This window comes from Cyprinus carpio, chromosome B2, assembly GCF_018340385.1.
Source record: "Cyprinus carpio isolate SPL01 chromosome B2, ASM1834038v1, whole genome shotgun sequence".
In the NCBI taxonomy this organism is placed as follows: Eukaryota; Metazoa; Chordata; class Actinopteri; order Cypriniformes; family Cyprinidae; genus Cyprinus; species Cyprinus carpio.
In genome coordinates, this window is record NC_056598.1 from 28885630 (window position 1) to 28903976 (window position 18347).

Below are 18347 nucleotides of genomic sequence, written 5' to 3' on the forward strand. Positions count from 1 at the left end.
TCCTATTGTAACTACCATAATAATATATGGCATTTTTTTTTTATCCTGGTATTTTTTATTTTTTATTTTATGTTCATATTCATTTTATGTTTTTTGTTGTTGTTGTTGTTCTGTTTTGTTTTAAACTGTACAACATTTTATTTGCCTTGTACTTGCATGTGATGGAACTAAGAAACCAAAAAAAAAACAGTCTAATATTTTGAATTTAGACTGCAGTACCCATTACAATAGCTGTCACTTTTACATATTTTTTCTATGACTGAGCACCACAGAAATCTGTTTCATTATTAATATGAATAAATAAGAATAGATTAAACATGTATTCAAAAAAAAAAAAAAACTGTCAGTCTGTCAGATATAACAAAACCTGTTTCCACAGACCTTTTGTATTATTGTGATTTGCTACCAGCTGAGGCAATTATAACAACGATTTCAACTTGAAATGCTTTGTAAAAAGCAATGTAATTAAGTAAAAGTCAATGTTGGCAATATATGAACCGAATATAATTCAAAAAGAGGGTAATTATTTCCAAAAAGTCTAGTTCAGACTAAACTGGACTAAATTCTGCATCTGTCTTGGGTCTCACTCCAGAAGCTTCCCTGAAAACGTGTTTTGAAGCAGATGCACGGAACATACTGCTCACACAGATTTGACCAACCGGGTTCCAAACCGGACTGCAAACGTTCTGCACAGTTGCCATAGAAACCCTCGGCCAAGCCCACAATCCATAACACAATATGGCTGACTTTTCTCAGTTGGCTGTTGTTCTGCAGAAAAGCCACTTGAAAGACTGACAAACTATTTCTTCCATAATGAGCCACAATCACTCAGTCAAGCATGAAAGCTATAATTAGCATAAATATAACTTATGAGCATCCATAATGCAAAATGATGCTGTTACATCTCGAGAGCACCTCTAATTTCAGCGCATTGTTGACATAAGTGCAACTAATTTTATGTGCATGTAATATTTATTGTAATATGTACTGATTCTTGACTTGTTGACCCTTAGTTATAGGTTTCTACAAATCTGACCCGATTTGATAGGTATGAGGCATGTTGAATTGAATGAAAAAAAAAACTGACTGAATGTACACAATGAAACATATATATTATACACATTTCATTTTATTGTGTGAAATTTCTTTGAACTATTTTCATTGCTTTCTTTTGCCTCACTTGTGCATTTCTCTGCAGCACATTTAAAGACATCAAACTCACTTACTAGCAGAAAGAAGAAAGACTAGTAGAACGAACTCTGAAATCTAATCCAAAAACTCATTAAGGGTTTAAAGGCCAAGAAAAAGACTTTATCACTTCTCTAAAAACTGTCCTGAGTTTCCTAACTGTCTAGGTTTGTGTGTCTTCTACCCATAAATTAGGATCTGTCAGAGAGCTATGCTACTAACAGCACATCATTCGTTCATTTTCTTTGCATCTTGTGCTGCTAATTGATTTAACAGAGCAACTTAAATCACTTTGATAAAATAGTCTGCAAGTGAAATAAATGCAAATGCATCTGTCAAAGCAAAGCAAAGCTGTCCAAAACATTAACCATCTATGGAAATACAAAATCCTTATACAAATAATAATAAAAAAAAAACCCTATCAGTTTACATGCACTGGCTTTTGTTAGCACAGCTCTCTCTCTCTCTGTATGTGTGTGCAAAGAAGGTCAATAATAATATTAATAATAATAATAATAATAATAACATCTTATTGAAATAATTCGAAGATGTAGATGAGTTTGTTTCTCCATCAGAATAGATCTGGAGAGATGTTAGCCAGAAGTTGAAAAGTTAAAACTGTTTTAATGATGGTTTTTTTTTTTTATAAAAATGTGGATTTTTTTTTTTAGAGATGTTTTTTTTTGTGGAGGGGTGTTGTGTGTTTTTCTTGTGGGTGATGTTTTTATCAGCTGTTTGCATTCTGACGGCACCCATTCACTGCAGAGGATCCACTGATGAGCAGGTGATTCAGTTTCTCCAAAACTGTTGCATTTGTCTGTATAAATCAGATCTCAGAATTTATTAATTGAACCATACTCCTGTATGTACAGTAATCCCAATCAGTAATGTAAAGAGTTGTCTTGATTACAATTATAAATGTACCAAAAGCAGGACATGGTCAAAAACTGACCATGCATGGGAGGCCACTGAGAAACCAAATGACAAATCTCAAGGAGCTGCAAGCATCTCAGGTGTTTCTCCAGCTACAGGTTTATAGGACGGCTGCAAAGAAAAGCTGCTGTTAAACATGCCATCTGACATCTCAGATATGGTTTGCCAGAAGGTCTGTTAGAGACTGAAGCAGCTGCAAGAAGGTTTTACGGTGTGATGAAACCAAACCATCAGAATACACACACCGCATGTGTGCAAACCTACTTTTTTGATCGCAAAGTACATTTTTGTTATTTCACCATAAACTGCATCTTCAGACATTTCGGCAGCGCACCTGGAGAAACACAAACAGCAAATCTGCCATTTGGACACAAGCCCAGAACACATAATGTGTCCAATTATGATTTCTCAGACTCAAACAGAACGTACTGATGTTCTAAAGAAAGTTTTTCTTATTTGATTGGACTAGATCAGTAATCATCAACAGTCAACAGTTACCACATTTTGCAGTGGTCTCATCCACTTTCTGTAGGCTTTTGCATGTATAGCATTCAATTTTAACATCTCAGCAACTGTTAAATCACAAAAACACCACAATTAGATAATAACCAGTACCTTTTACATACAAACCTTCAATATGCATAATTCAAAATTGTAATGGTGAAAAATAAGTACAGAAAATTCTTTCATTTCAGCACTGTACATTGGGCCGGACATTTCTTAGAGATTAGAAATATTACAAATCCATTACAATCACGTTAGGATTGGAATTGGGGGAAATTTGTAATGCAGGTGTTTGATATTTTTAATAAATGATGTAGTGGAGCTATTATTTTTTTGATAAAAGATGGAGAAACTTTGTCTGATAATGACCTTTTTAATGGAAAATTTATATATAAAAGAAATCCTGATGAGACTTATAAAAGTAATGTAATTGCACTCTTTCTGTAGAGCTTTCCGGACAATTCAATTCAGCTATGAGTGTACAATGAATAGAAATGCAATAAAACAACACTATGAATTTGATATTTTTTGACGCTTAAAGGATTTGTATGTCTCTAAAGATTTAGATGCTGTTGATATTGTATGTCTATGCAAGTGTCTATACAAAAATATATCTGTGCACGAAAAGCTGAAAATACACATAAAATCATTTTCACCTCTAAAAAAACATTCTGGACTGGATTCAAAACTGAGGGTTAAAGAACAGAGATCAATCATTGTACAACATCTACACAATTTTTATTGAGCAAAGTAAGAAAATAAACAAAGCAACAGCATGATCTCAGTAAAGTTATGAATAGAAAATCAGTCTGGAAAAGAAGAAGAGATACACAGAGAGAATAAACCGCTGGAAAGAAGCTAAAACAAAACAAACGGCATGACAACAGCGCCGACAGAACAACAGCAAGCCGAAACACCACACTATTTAGGAATATTGATTTCCGTGTTCGAAACGGCACATCACAGGTGAGGAGTGTTTGTGTACACATGCATAGGAACGCTGCGGCTGGTGACGGGCTCAGGGAAGGAACGGGAATCAAGTACAGTGGATAGGCACTTCATTTTCCATGACTTATCCGAAACACTAGTGCGAGACACTTTAATCTCACGTACAGGAAGATGGTTGAGGAAATGAATGTGATTTAACACCCCCCATATTGAATCCCTTCTGCAATCTATTTCTCATCTTCTAATTTGAATTCTCTGCCAATCAAAAAGAGCTCGGTCTCCGACAGGAATAAGGCTTTCTAATTTGGCCTTTTTGAAAGAGCGCTGAAAATAGAAATGGAAATAATTTAATAAATGAATCATTGTACCCTGGAAGTATACAGTGGAGAAAAATTCACATGAAGCACCTATGGACTGATTCATGTAATTGCAGACCGTTTGCTCAAAGTGCCTTTTTTCCCTTTTAATATAATATGTTTTTAGCTTGGCAAAAGTGACATGTAAGTGGTTTCAATGAAAGATGAAAGATGGTAACTCAACTGAGCAGAAAATGCCCAGGTACAAATCAATGAATGAAAGAAAAATGGAAAACGGAAATTACTAAATAATTGCATTTAAAGGGAAAGACTGTTTAGCACTAAAACTGATCATTCAAATGTATGTCACGTGCTATAGCAAAAAACTAAATCTAAAAGAGCAATTGAAGTAAAGATGAAATGAAAACCACTGCTTTCTTAATGCACTTTCTGAGCCTTAAGGTTAATAATTTTTGCAGTCAAAATCCAGCCATATTAAAAGAGAATTTTGCATGTGGAAGAAAGATTTAGCCATGAAGATTTCGCAACAGGTTAAAGGTGATCATGCCAAATGTTTGGTTTGAAAGTGAGCTGTACTTCATGCATCGCTACAATACAATGGGCCAAGTTTTGCATGCAAAATTTAGCTGAATTTTTTCTACTGTGACTGCAACTTTATGATTCATCTCCATGTTAGTCAAAAAAAAAATCTTAAAAATCTTCAAAGGTCTCTGAAACTAATTTCAGAGGTGGCAACCAACAATAACTCCTTAGAAACTTTTGCACAAGGAAATCACTCACATACCATTGGAAAAACAAAACATGAAAAACTAGTTGCAATTCCATTTGGTGTCGCATGTGGCACATAAATTACACACTTCACCCTTAAGGATATGCAAATGATTAATCAAAAACACACAGATGTGTTACCTTGAGCTAAAGCCAGAACTGTGAGACAATCTGTCTCACTTCTAATAGCGCTGCAGTTGTGTGAATCCACTCAAGAACCGTGTGGCAACCTGATTGAAGAGCTCTCAGGAATATTACTGGACACTCTTTAGGTCAAACAAAGAGCTTGCCATGTATGACGCATTACAGTGTCTTATACAAGGGTAATTTTAAACTCCAAATTGATTTGACTCGGCTTTAATCAACAGCATTTAAGTGAAACCTTAGGGTGAGGTGGAAATTCATTTTCAGGTTTTTAACTGTAAGATATAAACCTTTCAAGACTTTTCATTTCAGCCTATTAGTATTTAACACCTTTTTCTCAAATTACCAGTGGAGAAAATGAATGAGAAAAATACATGTCCAAAATTGGGGAATAAATGTACAGTTACTGTTGTGCTCTGTGGTAAAAATGAGTATCAAGTGTGATATACAAAATAGTGTTAGTGCTGTGGATCCAATACAGGGGATGATGTGAAGAAAAGATGTACGCTTATATCTTACATGTTCACCATCTGACTCAATAACAATAGAAAAGAAAACATGTGGGCTTGAACATTTCACCATGCAACTGCTCCCACTGGAAAACATCTACAAACACATCTACTATAAACATGCCAAAACTCTATGCACATATTTAATAGAAGAATAATCATCTGAACACTTTCTGAACATAAATGCTGTATGAAAAAATTCCATATTTCCTGGGGGGATATCCCACATCTTATTGAACAATTTTATACTTTACTAAACGATACCTACAATGCACCATAAACTGTTGCAAGTCAACACCATATTAAAGTGCACACGTATACGAAAATGCAATATGTTCCCTCACCTGAGAGTTAAGCTAAAATGGCACTAGTGGGCACCGTTAATGTCCTTCAGAAAAATAAACATGTACATTTTTGTTCTGAAGAAATTTCTTTGCAAGCATTGTGTATATTAGCACAGCCTCGGTATAACAGTTTAACCTGTGCAACTTTTGGTTACTAGTATATCCCTTGCAAAAACAGTACCATGGTAAAGCAATATTTTGATATACTCGGTATCATGGTACTTCAAAGAATACTATGATATATTTAGGTTACATGTCCAAAAATTTGGGCCATGTGAAACAATAGGGGTTTAGACTGCCATGTAAATATGGTACTTTATGGTATCAGCATGGTACTTGTCTAAAAGCAAGGTATTTCCACAGTACATGCCCAAAAAGCGAGGATATTACCATGGTAATGCAATGTATTAGATCAGGTATCGTAATACTACAATACTTTGACATATACTATGTTACTGCATGATTCCCATTTTCATATAAACCATGGTAAATGTCAAAACTATGGTACATTCCCAAAAACCCATGCCAATCCAAGTTACTGCAAAAAATGCCATAGCATTGTCACAAGCATGCCCAAAAATACATGGTAATACCATGGTAATTTTAGGCACATTTGTTTCCTGTAGTATTTTGAACTCTTTCTCCAAACTGCGTAATATTTAGTCAACATAATAGGGAATAGGGAGTGATTTCAGATGCAGCTACACAGATTTAAAAGAGCCTTCTATTTACAGAAATCACATTGTCTTGACATTCATGATGATGTCATATGCTCTGTCCAATCACGAATCACGCCCTCTCTAAAGTACCGTGTCACTCAAAGCGAGCAGCTTGTCACTCAATAAGGCTGAAGGGTGTTTTGAACTGCACAGGTTCAGCATTCAAAAAGAAAAAAAAAACATTAAAAGTACAGTTTTACGGTGAGATTGAGAGAAATGTCACAGTCTCAAGAGCGGAATTAAAGAGGCATAAGGCAAAACACTTATTATAGCAATATGGGGGACAAATATATATTTGTCATTCTCTTCATTTTAAGGCTCAAACGGCTGATGAAGCATGCATTTGCATCTGGCCTTAAGTGACTTCAAAGCGTCAGTCTACAATAATGTGCTTTTGTTGTCAAGATATGCCATGTGGATGGGGAGCTGTTTTATCTATCTGTGTCTCCAACAGTGAGACCCAGCAGGGTCTGCAATCAAGAAGACATTGGTCTCAACAAACACAAACCCTGGGAACTCACATGTATACAACTGAAGCATGCCTATACACTCAAATTTACAGAATATCTCACACGTACAGTACTGTACATCCATACACTCTCACTGCTGGTAAACATGTTGGGAAGCTGCACACAGTTAGTTGGAGAGTTCTGTGACCAAAGGGACCAAATCACTCAGAGGACTCAAAGCTGGGATATTTCCTTGTCTGGTTCTGTTAGGTGAAGACCGCATTGGTGTGTCTGGAGGACAAAATCTGATCTCTAGATCCCAGAAAGCAACTCCTTCAAGGGTACCTCCCTCTCTCCCAATAAGGTATTTCTCTTCAGACTGGTGCCTTTGTTGACTACTTTCATCTTGATGGCGAGGTTTTTCACCTGCACAACTGGAAGGGAGTCAAAGTAGAAGTCCTCGTTGAAGACAGGGTTGCGGCTGTTCTTGATAATGGTGCTCCGCTGTTTCTGGAGCTTTCCCGGGTTCAGGTACAGAGCCACGCAACAGTTGATGCTCTTCGCATCAAACTGCTTATCATAGAGGGCCTCGGCTGCCAGCACACGGACGTGAAGCCTGGCGGCATCGATGTCGTAGTCTGTGCAGATGCGTAGAGTTCCTCCCTTGTGGAGGTTGACGGTGTGCTGCGTGAAGCGATCCATGTTGCCTCCGTGTTTCCGTCCTCGGAATGCCGGAGAAGGAGGGCAACGGAAGCGCCTCTGAATATTCGGGCTGGTCTCCACAGAGCTGCACTCGTCTGTGGAGAGAGAGCTGTGCCGGCCGAAGGAGCGCTTGGCCCGGGACACTTTGGCTTGGGTTTCGTGGGTGAACATCTTGAGGAGGGATGCGGAACGGGACAACAGAGGGGAGCTGAATGGGGAGGACTCGGCTGAGGAGCAAGTGTCGCTTTCCCCCCCGCTGAAGTAGCGGTAGGGGTTGGAATGGGAGGTGTTACAGTCGCTGGGGTTTAAGTGGTTGCCCTGCGACTTGCGTTGGGTGTTGGGCGAGGTGAGCGGACTTGTGGGGTCGCTATGAAAGAGGGACTCTTTACGTCTCGTGTGAGGACTTTCCATGAGCGTAGCGAAACCGTAGGAGGTTTGAGCTTTGGGTACGTATGGCAAGGACATGGCCGTCTGGGACTGGGGGTCAGCGTTTGTGTTGAGGTCGCCCACTTCCCCGACCACCAACTCATCTGCGCTCTCAATCTGGATGATGTGGCGGTTTGCGGCTTTGAGCAAGTTCTTGGTGTCTCCAGCCAGCTTGTTAATGAGGCGCGGGCTGCGAGGACTACCCTGTGGCGTCTTGCAGCATATGGTCTGCTCAGATGAGGAAGAATGGAGCCCGTTTTTTGGCTTCATTTCTGGCGTCTCCTCTTCTGGAGGGCAGCACACCAATTTGGGTGGAATAAAGAAGTCGGGAATCTTGTCAGGGGTGAGAACGTTGCTGTAGGTGGGGGCTTTGCTCTGTTTGTCAGCCGAGTCTCCATGCCGAAGAATGTTTCCCTCCACTGAACCGCGGATCTTTTCCAGCAGCCACATCTCTCGGCAGGGTCTGGAAGAGATGTGCAATTTCACCCTATGGGCACAGAGAGCAAGACGAAATATCATCAACCCACACCGACACCTGCGATTCATGAATGCAAATATGAACTGAATTCCGTCCACCTCCTCGCTGCTTTGGGTACACTGTCACCCAGTGGATTCTTGGGAGATTCTGACTATGTTAACACATTGCTAACACTAAAAAGCAATTGTTAAAGGCAGCTGACACCTGTCTCCTTTTTCGTTATCAATTGTACACTGTCACCTCGTGGAGATGCAGCTCAGCATCATTCTTTCATTACAAATTCAATCCACAAAGCTTATTTACATAAGAAATATATGCAGAATGTACACAGATGGTTTCAAAAAGCAATGAACACTATGTGTGCATTTTATCTTTGGTCAGCTTTGCTGTGATAAATGTGCTATATAAATAAACTTTACTTACTTATTAACTGTAAGTGCAGGTACTTTGCACAAAAGTAAATAAATAAAAACATGAAAATGGCTATCTTAATGAGCTATTTCTACATATTCTCATCTTAAAATAGATTTTTTTCTTCTTCTGCAATTCAGTTTAATTCAGGCATATTAAATTTTATTTTTGACTTCAATAAAACCTAGTAGGTTTAGACGTCATTGAATTAAGTACCGCCTAAATATTTCTATATTGATTTTTGTTGTATTTCCACAATATCCTATCACACACTTAATTGTAGACACCTGGGGTCTGTGAAGGTACTAAATTGGGTTTACAATGAGGTTATATTAAAGAGATGGAAAGATTTTATGACATTTCTGCATTGTAAAAAACTGAATCTGTGCACCTTAGTGAGTTATTTCTTCCTGATCTGACCCATAACAATTATTTGTACTGGTATAACCAAATTAAGTCAGCTGAATTAGTCATATTAAATATTTTAACTTATAAAACAATCAATAATTTTAATAATTAATTTTTTTTTTGTAGGTGACCTGAAAGACTGAACATTTTCTAATAGCATCAAAAGCAATTTACAAAGTAATAATAATTTTAATTAAAGTTATTATAACGTGTTATAAAAAAAATGACTTTTTTTTTTGGTGCGAGTCCCTGGCTCTATAAACGTTGAAAACATTTTCTCTATTAGGTAATTTCTCCATTTACTTGATGCATGGATCTTTGTCCTCACTGAAAGAGTCCTCCGCGCAACAGCTGCGCTTCAGTTCAGTGTTTAACGTGTGGAGAGCGCAGCACATTGTGATGTGAAACACGGACTGCGCATCGTTTGCTCTGTGACTGCAGAAGCGCAAAAGTGAGACGGAGCTGCAAAGGGCGACTTTATTTGTTCAAAAGTAAATCATATTCATAATATCAGGAGCTGTCTATTTAAACAAACATCTGCGTCGTCTAAATTGGCACACCTGAGAGACTTTGCATGCAAATGTGAAATGATTGATAATCTCTTACAAAATATACATAGACTACAGATAATATAATTTCTAATTTCTAACTTTAATAAATAAATATGGGACCTCCTTCTAGCAGTTAAGATAGGTACTTCCAAGAAAAGCTAATATTTTGTAAGAGTTAATTACTTTCCTTTTTTTCATAAAATAGCGTACTTGACGGACCTGGTATATTTTTTTTAAAGAGAAAAAGATGTTCAACAGATGTCATTTTATGTTATGTAAAACTCAAAGAACATAACAAATAGGCTACTATTCGGAAAAACCTTATTTGACTATCATTTCGAAAAGCTGTAACGCGGTAAAACTGACGCGATTGCTATTTTAACATTCCACAATACATTATAATTTTGGTACTCAGATATTTAGCTCCGATAATTAGTTTTATAAACATATGTAATTAAATATACTAATATATAATGCATTTAAACTTTTCCAGAGCTGCTCCTGTATGAAAAACCTGTTGAATCTCAGTTGAACTTACTGAAATGGTTTGTGGTCGGGATCTGAAGTAGCCTATGTGTCCTCGCTTCAATCCATGAGTTATTGCTCCTCTCACCTCTCACTCCAGGACAGAACTGTCTGTTGGCACTGCGCGTGTACTCGAGGCTTTAATAGCTCACCGTGCGCGCGCGCGGTAACGCGCACCACTCTGGAATTACTCGCAGTCCGTCAGTGAGTTCGGAATAGAATACTAGTTTATAGCCTTCTGTATACTGCCTACTACTTAAGAAGTACAACAGGAACAGAACAGACTGCTTACTAAATACTACATGTATATTATGCATTCTATTTAAAAATATATGTAAAAAGTTAACATGAAAATAGTCAGTAAATGAGCACATATTGACTAGGTTAAAGGAATAGTTCATAAAAGAAAGAAAAATTTCTGGAAACATAGGCTACTTACCTGCAGGCCATCCAAGATGGAGATGAGTTTTAAAATTTGGAGAAATGTAGCATTACATCACTTGTTCACCAGTGGATCCTCTGCAGTGAATGGGTGCTGTCAGAATGAAAGTCCAAACAGCTGATAAAAACATCACAATAATCCACAAGTGATCCACACCACACCAGTCCATCAATTAATGTCTTTTGAAACCAAAAGCTGTTTGTTTGTAAGAAACAAATCCATCAAGACGTTTTTTTTCTTCAAACTTCAAACCACTGCTTTCAGCTAAAATATGAGCCCTCTTTTTTTGCATAATATTGCTTTCTTCAGCTGCGAAAAAGTAGTCTTGTGTGAATAAGGAGAGATATGCACAGATCAAGCACCGTTTACAAGCCAAAAATGTCCAAAACATTTCTATATAAGGAGTATAGGCATTACATACTTCATATAGGATGCATACAGCAGAAAAAAAGCATGATTGAATCAATCAGAAATGGGCAGTGTACCAATTCTCATACAGGAAAACCAAATCATGATGCATGGATAACTGTGAGCGGGCTGCAACAGGCACCATTCAAAGTGCTTCATCAATTAAACCTTTTTTTTCTATTATTCACAAATGGTGGACTCTTATAGCTGGCCAGTGAGAGAGAAGAGTTTTGAATGAAATAGTGCTCTGAGATGATGTATAATTGTGTTTGATTTGCTGTTCTCTGATCTGCTGTTTCCCTGGAAACTTGGAGAGAGGACTATGGAAACACACACCCATATTGTTCATGCAAAATCAGACAACTTTTCCAAAAGTCAGCTAATTGGAGAAAACGCATGTTAAAGTCACAGCTGACATACAATCTTTCCCCAGATTTAAATATACAGTAGCTGTAGAGTTTCAGGTCTGTGCATGTAAAAGTATAGCTAGCCCACATCAAGAAAGAAACAACGAAACATTATGACATCTTTTAAATCCTGAATTATTTATATTGATATATATTGGCTCAGTTAAAGAAAAAGTAATCCACTCCAGCTGCACGTCTGTAATAAATAAATTCATCAAGACAATTTTAAAGTTCAAACTGTCGCTTCTAGTTAAAATGTGAGTCCTCTATTCATAATATTGCTTTCTCCAGTCACATGGTCTGAATCAGGAGAGAAATACACACAAATCAAGCACTGTTTACAAGGTGAAACAGTCCAAAACAGTTCTAAACAAAGATATGGGTGGATATTGATGTGAGAGGACAACAGGAGATGGACTTTACACAGAAGGAAGTATGGATTATGGACTCATATTTTGGGCAGAAATGACTATAAAGTTAAAACATGTAATGATGAATTTGTTTCTAACAAACACAAAGCTATTTGCTTCACAAGATGTTAACTTATGGACTGGAGTGGTGTGGATTATTGTGATGTTTTTATCAGCTGTTTGGACGTTCACTCTGACGGCACCCATTCACTGCAGAGGATCCACTGGTGAGCAAGTGATTGAATGCTACATTTATAATCTGTTCTGATGAAGAACAAACACACCTACATCTTGGATGGCCTGAGAGTGAGTACATTTTCATTTCTGGGTGAACTATTCCTTTAACTGTTTATCAAAATCACTACAAAACAGCAGAAAATGAAATTCAGAACCATGTGAGTAATTAATACATGCATCTATTTAAATGATCTTGAGTAGAGAAATGTGTCTTTCTCCTTTTTAATGCAAAACACAAATTGTGTTCAGGTATGCTGTTTTATTAGCCTCTCTCCATCTCTCTCTCTCTCTGTCTGTCTCTCATCTGCTGTCTGGGCTTAACATTAAAATGCAATTAACTAATTGCCTGGAGAGGTGAGCAGCATTATGGCTATGAAAGTACAGCGATGATCACATTCACTCTAATTTCCCAGGATGCATCATGGGTTGAGCTACTGTCACGCAAGTACGCTTTCATTTCTATTCCATCATCTAAAAAGACTTCATCATGTGCATACAAATGCACAGATGAGCTTGCAAAAACTGGTTGGTGGCTTTGCCCACAGTATCTCTCTATGAAACAATGAGGGGGTTTAGATATTAATTATAGGCTGTACTTTTATCTGCAGAAAGTATTATGCACATCTGAGATAATCATCCACTTTAACTGTGGCATAACAAAAGCTGGTGTCCAACTGCGGCCCATTCTGTGCTGATGATAGTGTTTACAGATCTAAAGTCTATCATCACAGAGAGGGTAATGGCTTCAGACCAATTCAGAAATATCCAAATATGGACACATTGTTATGTTTTCACACTTTATTTGTGCATCAAGAGTTGATTAAGTATTTTTTTTTTATTTTTACTTTTTGCAACTTTGCAGTGATATCACTGTAGAAAACATTTAAAGAAATAGTTCAGAATACACAAACAAACAAACAAAAACAAATTTCCAATATCTTCTTTTATGAAAGTTGTGTCATATGGAACATCATAAATTAAACAATTGTTTGTTGTTAACGGACTGCATTATCTATGCATTCTTTTAAAAATGTGTTAGTAAAAGGGTAAAATTAAGAGGGCTAAGATTAATAAATGCTGTAGAAGTATTGTTCATTGTTAGTTCACCCAAACTAATGTTAACAAATTAAATCTTATTAAGTGTAAAGTAAATCAATACTTTTTTGAGGAGTCTATGCATAAAAATTAAATTAGAATCTAAAGCCAGTTTTCTCTGCCATCTCCAGGTTGGACTAAATCTGTTTTAATATTTATCTATTATAAATCTGAATCTATTATAATCTTCAAAATTGATCTGAAGGCCTATCTATAAATGCTTGAATTTTGTTTCCTGGACAAGTAAACATATGCACACACACACACACACACACACACACACACACACACACACACACACACACACACACACACACACACACATACATATACATATATATATATATATATATATATATATATATTCCCATGCATGAACTGATAAAATGTAAACATTGAGTGCGATGCAAGTCATTTTGGATAATTTGTAATTGGATTTTTGGATCTGCCATATGCATAAATGTATGTTGTTATATATGTAAAGGTACTGTATAAAGATTTTTTAATTAAGAACTTAAACATCTAGGTTCAATACCAGTTAAGCTCTACAGTATCAGCAGAATGGTTTCCGTCTTTTATTATGAACTATTGTTTTATTCAAGAACATATGACAGTTTTTGAAAATTCTAGAATCACAAAAATATATGTGCTTAATCAATTCAATATGTACTGACACTCCCAGTTTCTATAAATAAAAAAGCTCAAAAACAAGCTGCTTTATCAAACTTTTAACATAACAGGAAACATTAATGCGTATACCTTCAAATTCAGTGTTGTTTAAAGGGGTCATATGATGCTGCTAAAAAGAACATTATTTTGTGTATTTGGTGTAATGAAATGTGTTTATGTGGTTTAAGGTAAAAAAAAAAAAAAAATAAAAAAACATTTTCAACATACTGTACATTATTGTTTCTCCTCTATGCCCCGCCTTCTGAAACGCATCGAATTTTACAAGGCTCACTGATCTGAAAAGCTAGGTTTGCTCTGATTGGCCAGCTGGTGTGGACAAGTCTTAACTTTTATAAAGAATATCTCTTTGGATTTGAGACTTTAGTCTTTGCTACAGATCTTCTTTATGCACCAAGAGCTTGTAACACTCCAAAGAGAAAGGAAGACATTAAATCGCATCATATGACCCCTTTAAGACAAACACTGACCACTGATTTACAGGAGGCATCACTGGAACTTGCTCTCCTCATTTGGGAAACTTTATTTTAACAAGAGCAGGAGCCACCAAATATGTTTGAGAAAATGTCACGGTATGATATTTTAACAAGCAGTGTAAACAACAGGTCTATTGATCTCTGTCAGGTCATTCTCACACTTACTGAACCCAGTTGAACTCTGGGAGCAGGAGGAGGAGGAGACGAAAAACCTCTGCTTCCACATACATCTACAGAAAGTGCTTACAATGACAGAGATGAAATGATTACTGCCATATGGCACACAATGCTATATTAACATCCATTCACGCCGGTGTGCAAAGACTCAAAATTACACTCATTCAGTGAGATTCTTCTAAAAGCAGGGCTCCGACTAAAATAGAGCCATTTTCCAGGTGCTTTGTGAGGTAGAAAAAGAGTCAAAGCATGCATGACAATAACATCTGAACCTCTGTGAAAGAATAAAAAGATCATCTCAGGAAACCACAGACACGGCGCAGTGAAAAACCTGCTTCCCGGTCCGCCGCCACCGCTGTTGTTTTCTCTTCCCAGCTCGTTCCCATGGTGATGCGGGCTACACGATTTACTGACATTTGGCCACAAGTTATTTTGCTCCGCTCTCCTCTCTTGAATCGCCCACTTGTCTCATCAGCGAGAAAGTCCAGGCAAGCAGTGGGTGTCTGCACGTGGATCTGTTAGACACAAGGAGAAATGTGGAGACGAGGGTAATAAACCCCAACGTCTACCTGTCACAAACACCCACCAGCCAAGAACACCTGCGTCACCTCTGGCCATCACAAAGGTCACTCAGGTATTACAGCTGTTTTACCTGAGATGAAAGAGGGTCTGCGGGGTCAGCCAGAGAGTTAGCTGAGGTTAAGGAGTAATCTGCACAGAACAAAAGCCTTTATTTTCCTGGCAGAAGCAATAGGAAGCAAGAGGAGTGCGAGACATTGTTCCATTTCCTTTCTTTTCAAGGGCTTTCCAAAGGTTCCGAATGAAAAAATACACATCTGATCGAGTTGTGCTTGACACAGCTCTGACCCAGCAGATGTCGCAAACACAATATCGCGGCACAGAAAATAAATGAAACTCTTAAAATTAAAGGTTCCAAAATGCGTTTCTCACAGTGATGTCACAGAAGAACCATTCTGGGTCCCTTTAAAGAACCCTTTAGTGAACAGTTCGTAAAAGAGCCATTTATTTTATTATTTTAATAATCTAAAGAACCTTTCTACTTTAAAAGAGGAATGTAAAGATTTTGTGGTTGTTAGAGCATCTTCATGGAACCATAAGCGTGTATAAGGAAACACTTTGACTTGGGTCAGTAAGCAGCCATTAAAAACACACTAGCAACCATATACCAAGGTGCTAAAAAAACAAGTTTTATGTTGTCAGTGCAGCAGTAATATGTATAAATTAATGTGCCTGAGACTCATTAATGTGTTTGGAAATTGTAAAGAGAAGAGGACCAAGCACCGAACCCTGAGGTACCCCATTGGTGTGATAAAGATACCACACCTTGCAGGGAACAAGTCTTAAAAGAACCATTTTTGTGCATAACATTAACAGTCTAAGGAACCTTTTCCACTACAAAGACAGAATGGAGGGATTCCATGTTTGTTAAAGCTTCTTCATGGAACCATAGATGCCAATAAAGAAGCTTTATTTATAAGAGTGTATAAGAGAAAATACCTGTTGTCATCTACTGTGATGTGACAAACAAGATGGTAAAAGGGTCTTAATTAGTGGCGCTTACTAAGCCTAAAATCTTTTCTGTTGTTTGTTTGTTCCATGCCACACAATTTGTGCTAAAAACATGAAACCTCAAATAATACAGCTCAAATTGTACAGTAAAAGCAATTACTTTCCTGAGGTTTGGACTAACCATTTCCAACTGGCGGATGGTAAAACAGGACAAATCCCATTAGCTTTGAAGAAGGGAGCTTAGCCATATCAGAATTTCATATATACTTTGACTTTGGTCAGTAAGCAACCACCTGGCAACCACTAAAAACACTCTAGCAACCATACAGCAAGGTGCAAAAAATGAAGTAGAATTTTATGTTGTCAGTGCAGCGGTGATATGTAAAAACTAATGTGCCAGGAGCCAGTGATGTGTGTGTAAATTGTAAAGAGATGAGTACCAAGCACTGAACCCTGAGGTACCCCCAATGGTGTGATTTAAATACCATTCACCTCAAAGAAACCCTGAATGATGTACCGGTAGAAAGCTGCAGAAAAGTTCATGCTATTCATGTTGTCAAAAATTCATATATTCCTGTATGCTGTACACTTGTACAGCTTTGATGAGCTTCTTTCAAAACCCCAAATTTTGAATAGTAGTGTATATACATACATACATAGTCTATATCTGCAAAACTAACTTCAAAGGTTTTAGGATACTGCAAAATATCAGTTCAGTCAAGTATGTCCAAACTTTTGACTGACAGTTTAAGATGGATGTGTTGCAAATGCTTGTTCATGTTGTTTTTAACAAGCGTCCACAGCACTATTAAAATGTTCAAATGGTACCAATACCAAAGACCACAAAGAAAAAAAAAGAAAAAAAACACTTGACTTAATCAGATATTTTGCTCTGGAAAGTCTACTGCTGAGATACAGTAACAATGCCGAAAAGTTTAGACCCGTAGTTCACTTGAAGAAGAAAAATTTCACAGCTGTAGCTGCCTATGTGCTAAATTGCTCCTTTGGGATTTATAAAACCTGTTGTACTGTAACCTTTAGATATGACCACCACACTAAAAATGTTAATTTTTATCTTCCAAAATTGTTACATCTTCAGCTCTTTCAGTATCTGTAGGAGTGCTCATAAATCAAAACAATTAAATACGAAGAAAATATGCAATAATATTTCAAACAAACATTTGCATACTGCATTTGTAGTTTATTGATGACTTCTGGTACAACATGTGTTTGACACCATTGTCACATCACATAAGGGAAACATTAAGTTAACTAAGAAAAGGTAGATTTAAAAATACACATATAAAGTTATTTACAAAATGTTTAACTGAAAATGACCATTATCACCAGATCTCGTCTAGCTCTGTTATGATTCAGACTGAATTTGCTAAGTTAAGGCATCCATGTGGATTCACACCAACTTTTAGTTTTTCTGACTTAGAAAAGAAATATAATTAGATAGATATATTAAATGTTAAATTACATGTGACGCTTTGTCAATAATGAATGTGATGATTTATGAACAAAAAACAAAACTGTTAGTGGAGAACCAGCACTGCATTTGATGAAAAGTGTGATTTTGCCAGCTGTGACTGACAGAAAAGATCATTCTGGCTACTAAATTGAAAAACTACTGTACAGGACAGGCAATCAATCCACTCACGACCACACCAAGGTAGGCTGGTTATGTAAGAGCGCACAATTACCCTGCTTTTATGCTTTTAGCCTTAAAGGTGAAGTGTGTAATTTCTGAAGCACTAGTGTCACCAAATGGAATTGCAAAAACAATGACTCAACCATCGGCCGATCCCCGACAGGTCAGTCGAACTGATACCTGTAACTCACACCACTGGCTGAGAGAAAGTGCCACACAATCAGTGCTTAAACTTTTTGGGGAAATAACCCTATTAATGGTTTGTTTTACTTGCTTTTAGAAGATGCACAGAATTTTCTGTTCCAAATTAAAAAAAAAAAATCACCAACCTTATTTTAGTGGGGAAAATATGAACAGTTGAGACTTTTCAACACTGACAGCAACAGGTAAGCAAAGGTTTGCAGAAGAACTAACAAAACTGTGTTCACTTTAAAGCCAATTGTGCCCCCTGCTGGCTGATTCCCTCATATTTTCATTTAATAAAGGTCAAAATTCTACAT

At 37.1% G+C, this 18347-nt stretch overlaps 1 protein-coding gene across 1 annotated transcript; it reads right to left on the minus strand.

The window, feature by feature from the left end:
* Window positions 1-3347: 3347 nt before the first annotated feature.
* LOC109079467 (C2 calcium-dependent domain-containing protein 4C) lies at window positions 3348-10497 on the minus strand. Its single transcript, XM_019094618.2, has 2 exons — window positions 10338-10497; window positions 3348-8438 (listed from the first exon to the last, which is right to left on the minus strand). Exon 2 carries the CDS (start codon window positions 8399-8401, stop codon window positions 7136-7138), a length of 1266 nt encoding a protein of 421 aa, XP_018950163.1. The 5' UTR covers window positions 8402-8438; window positions 10338-10497; the 3' UTR covers window positions 3348-7135.
* Between the last annotated feature and the right edge of the window lie 7850 nt (window positions 10498-18347).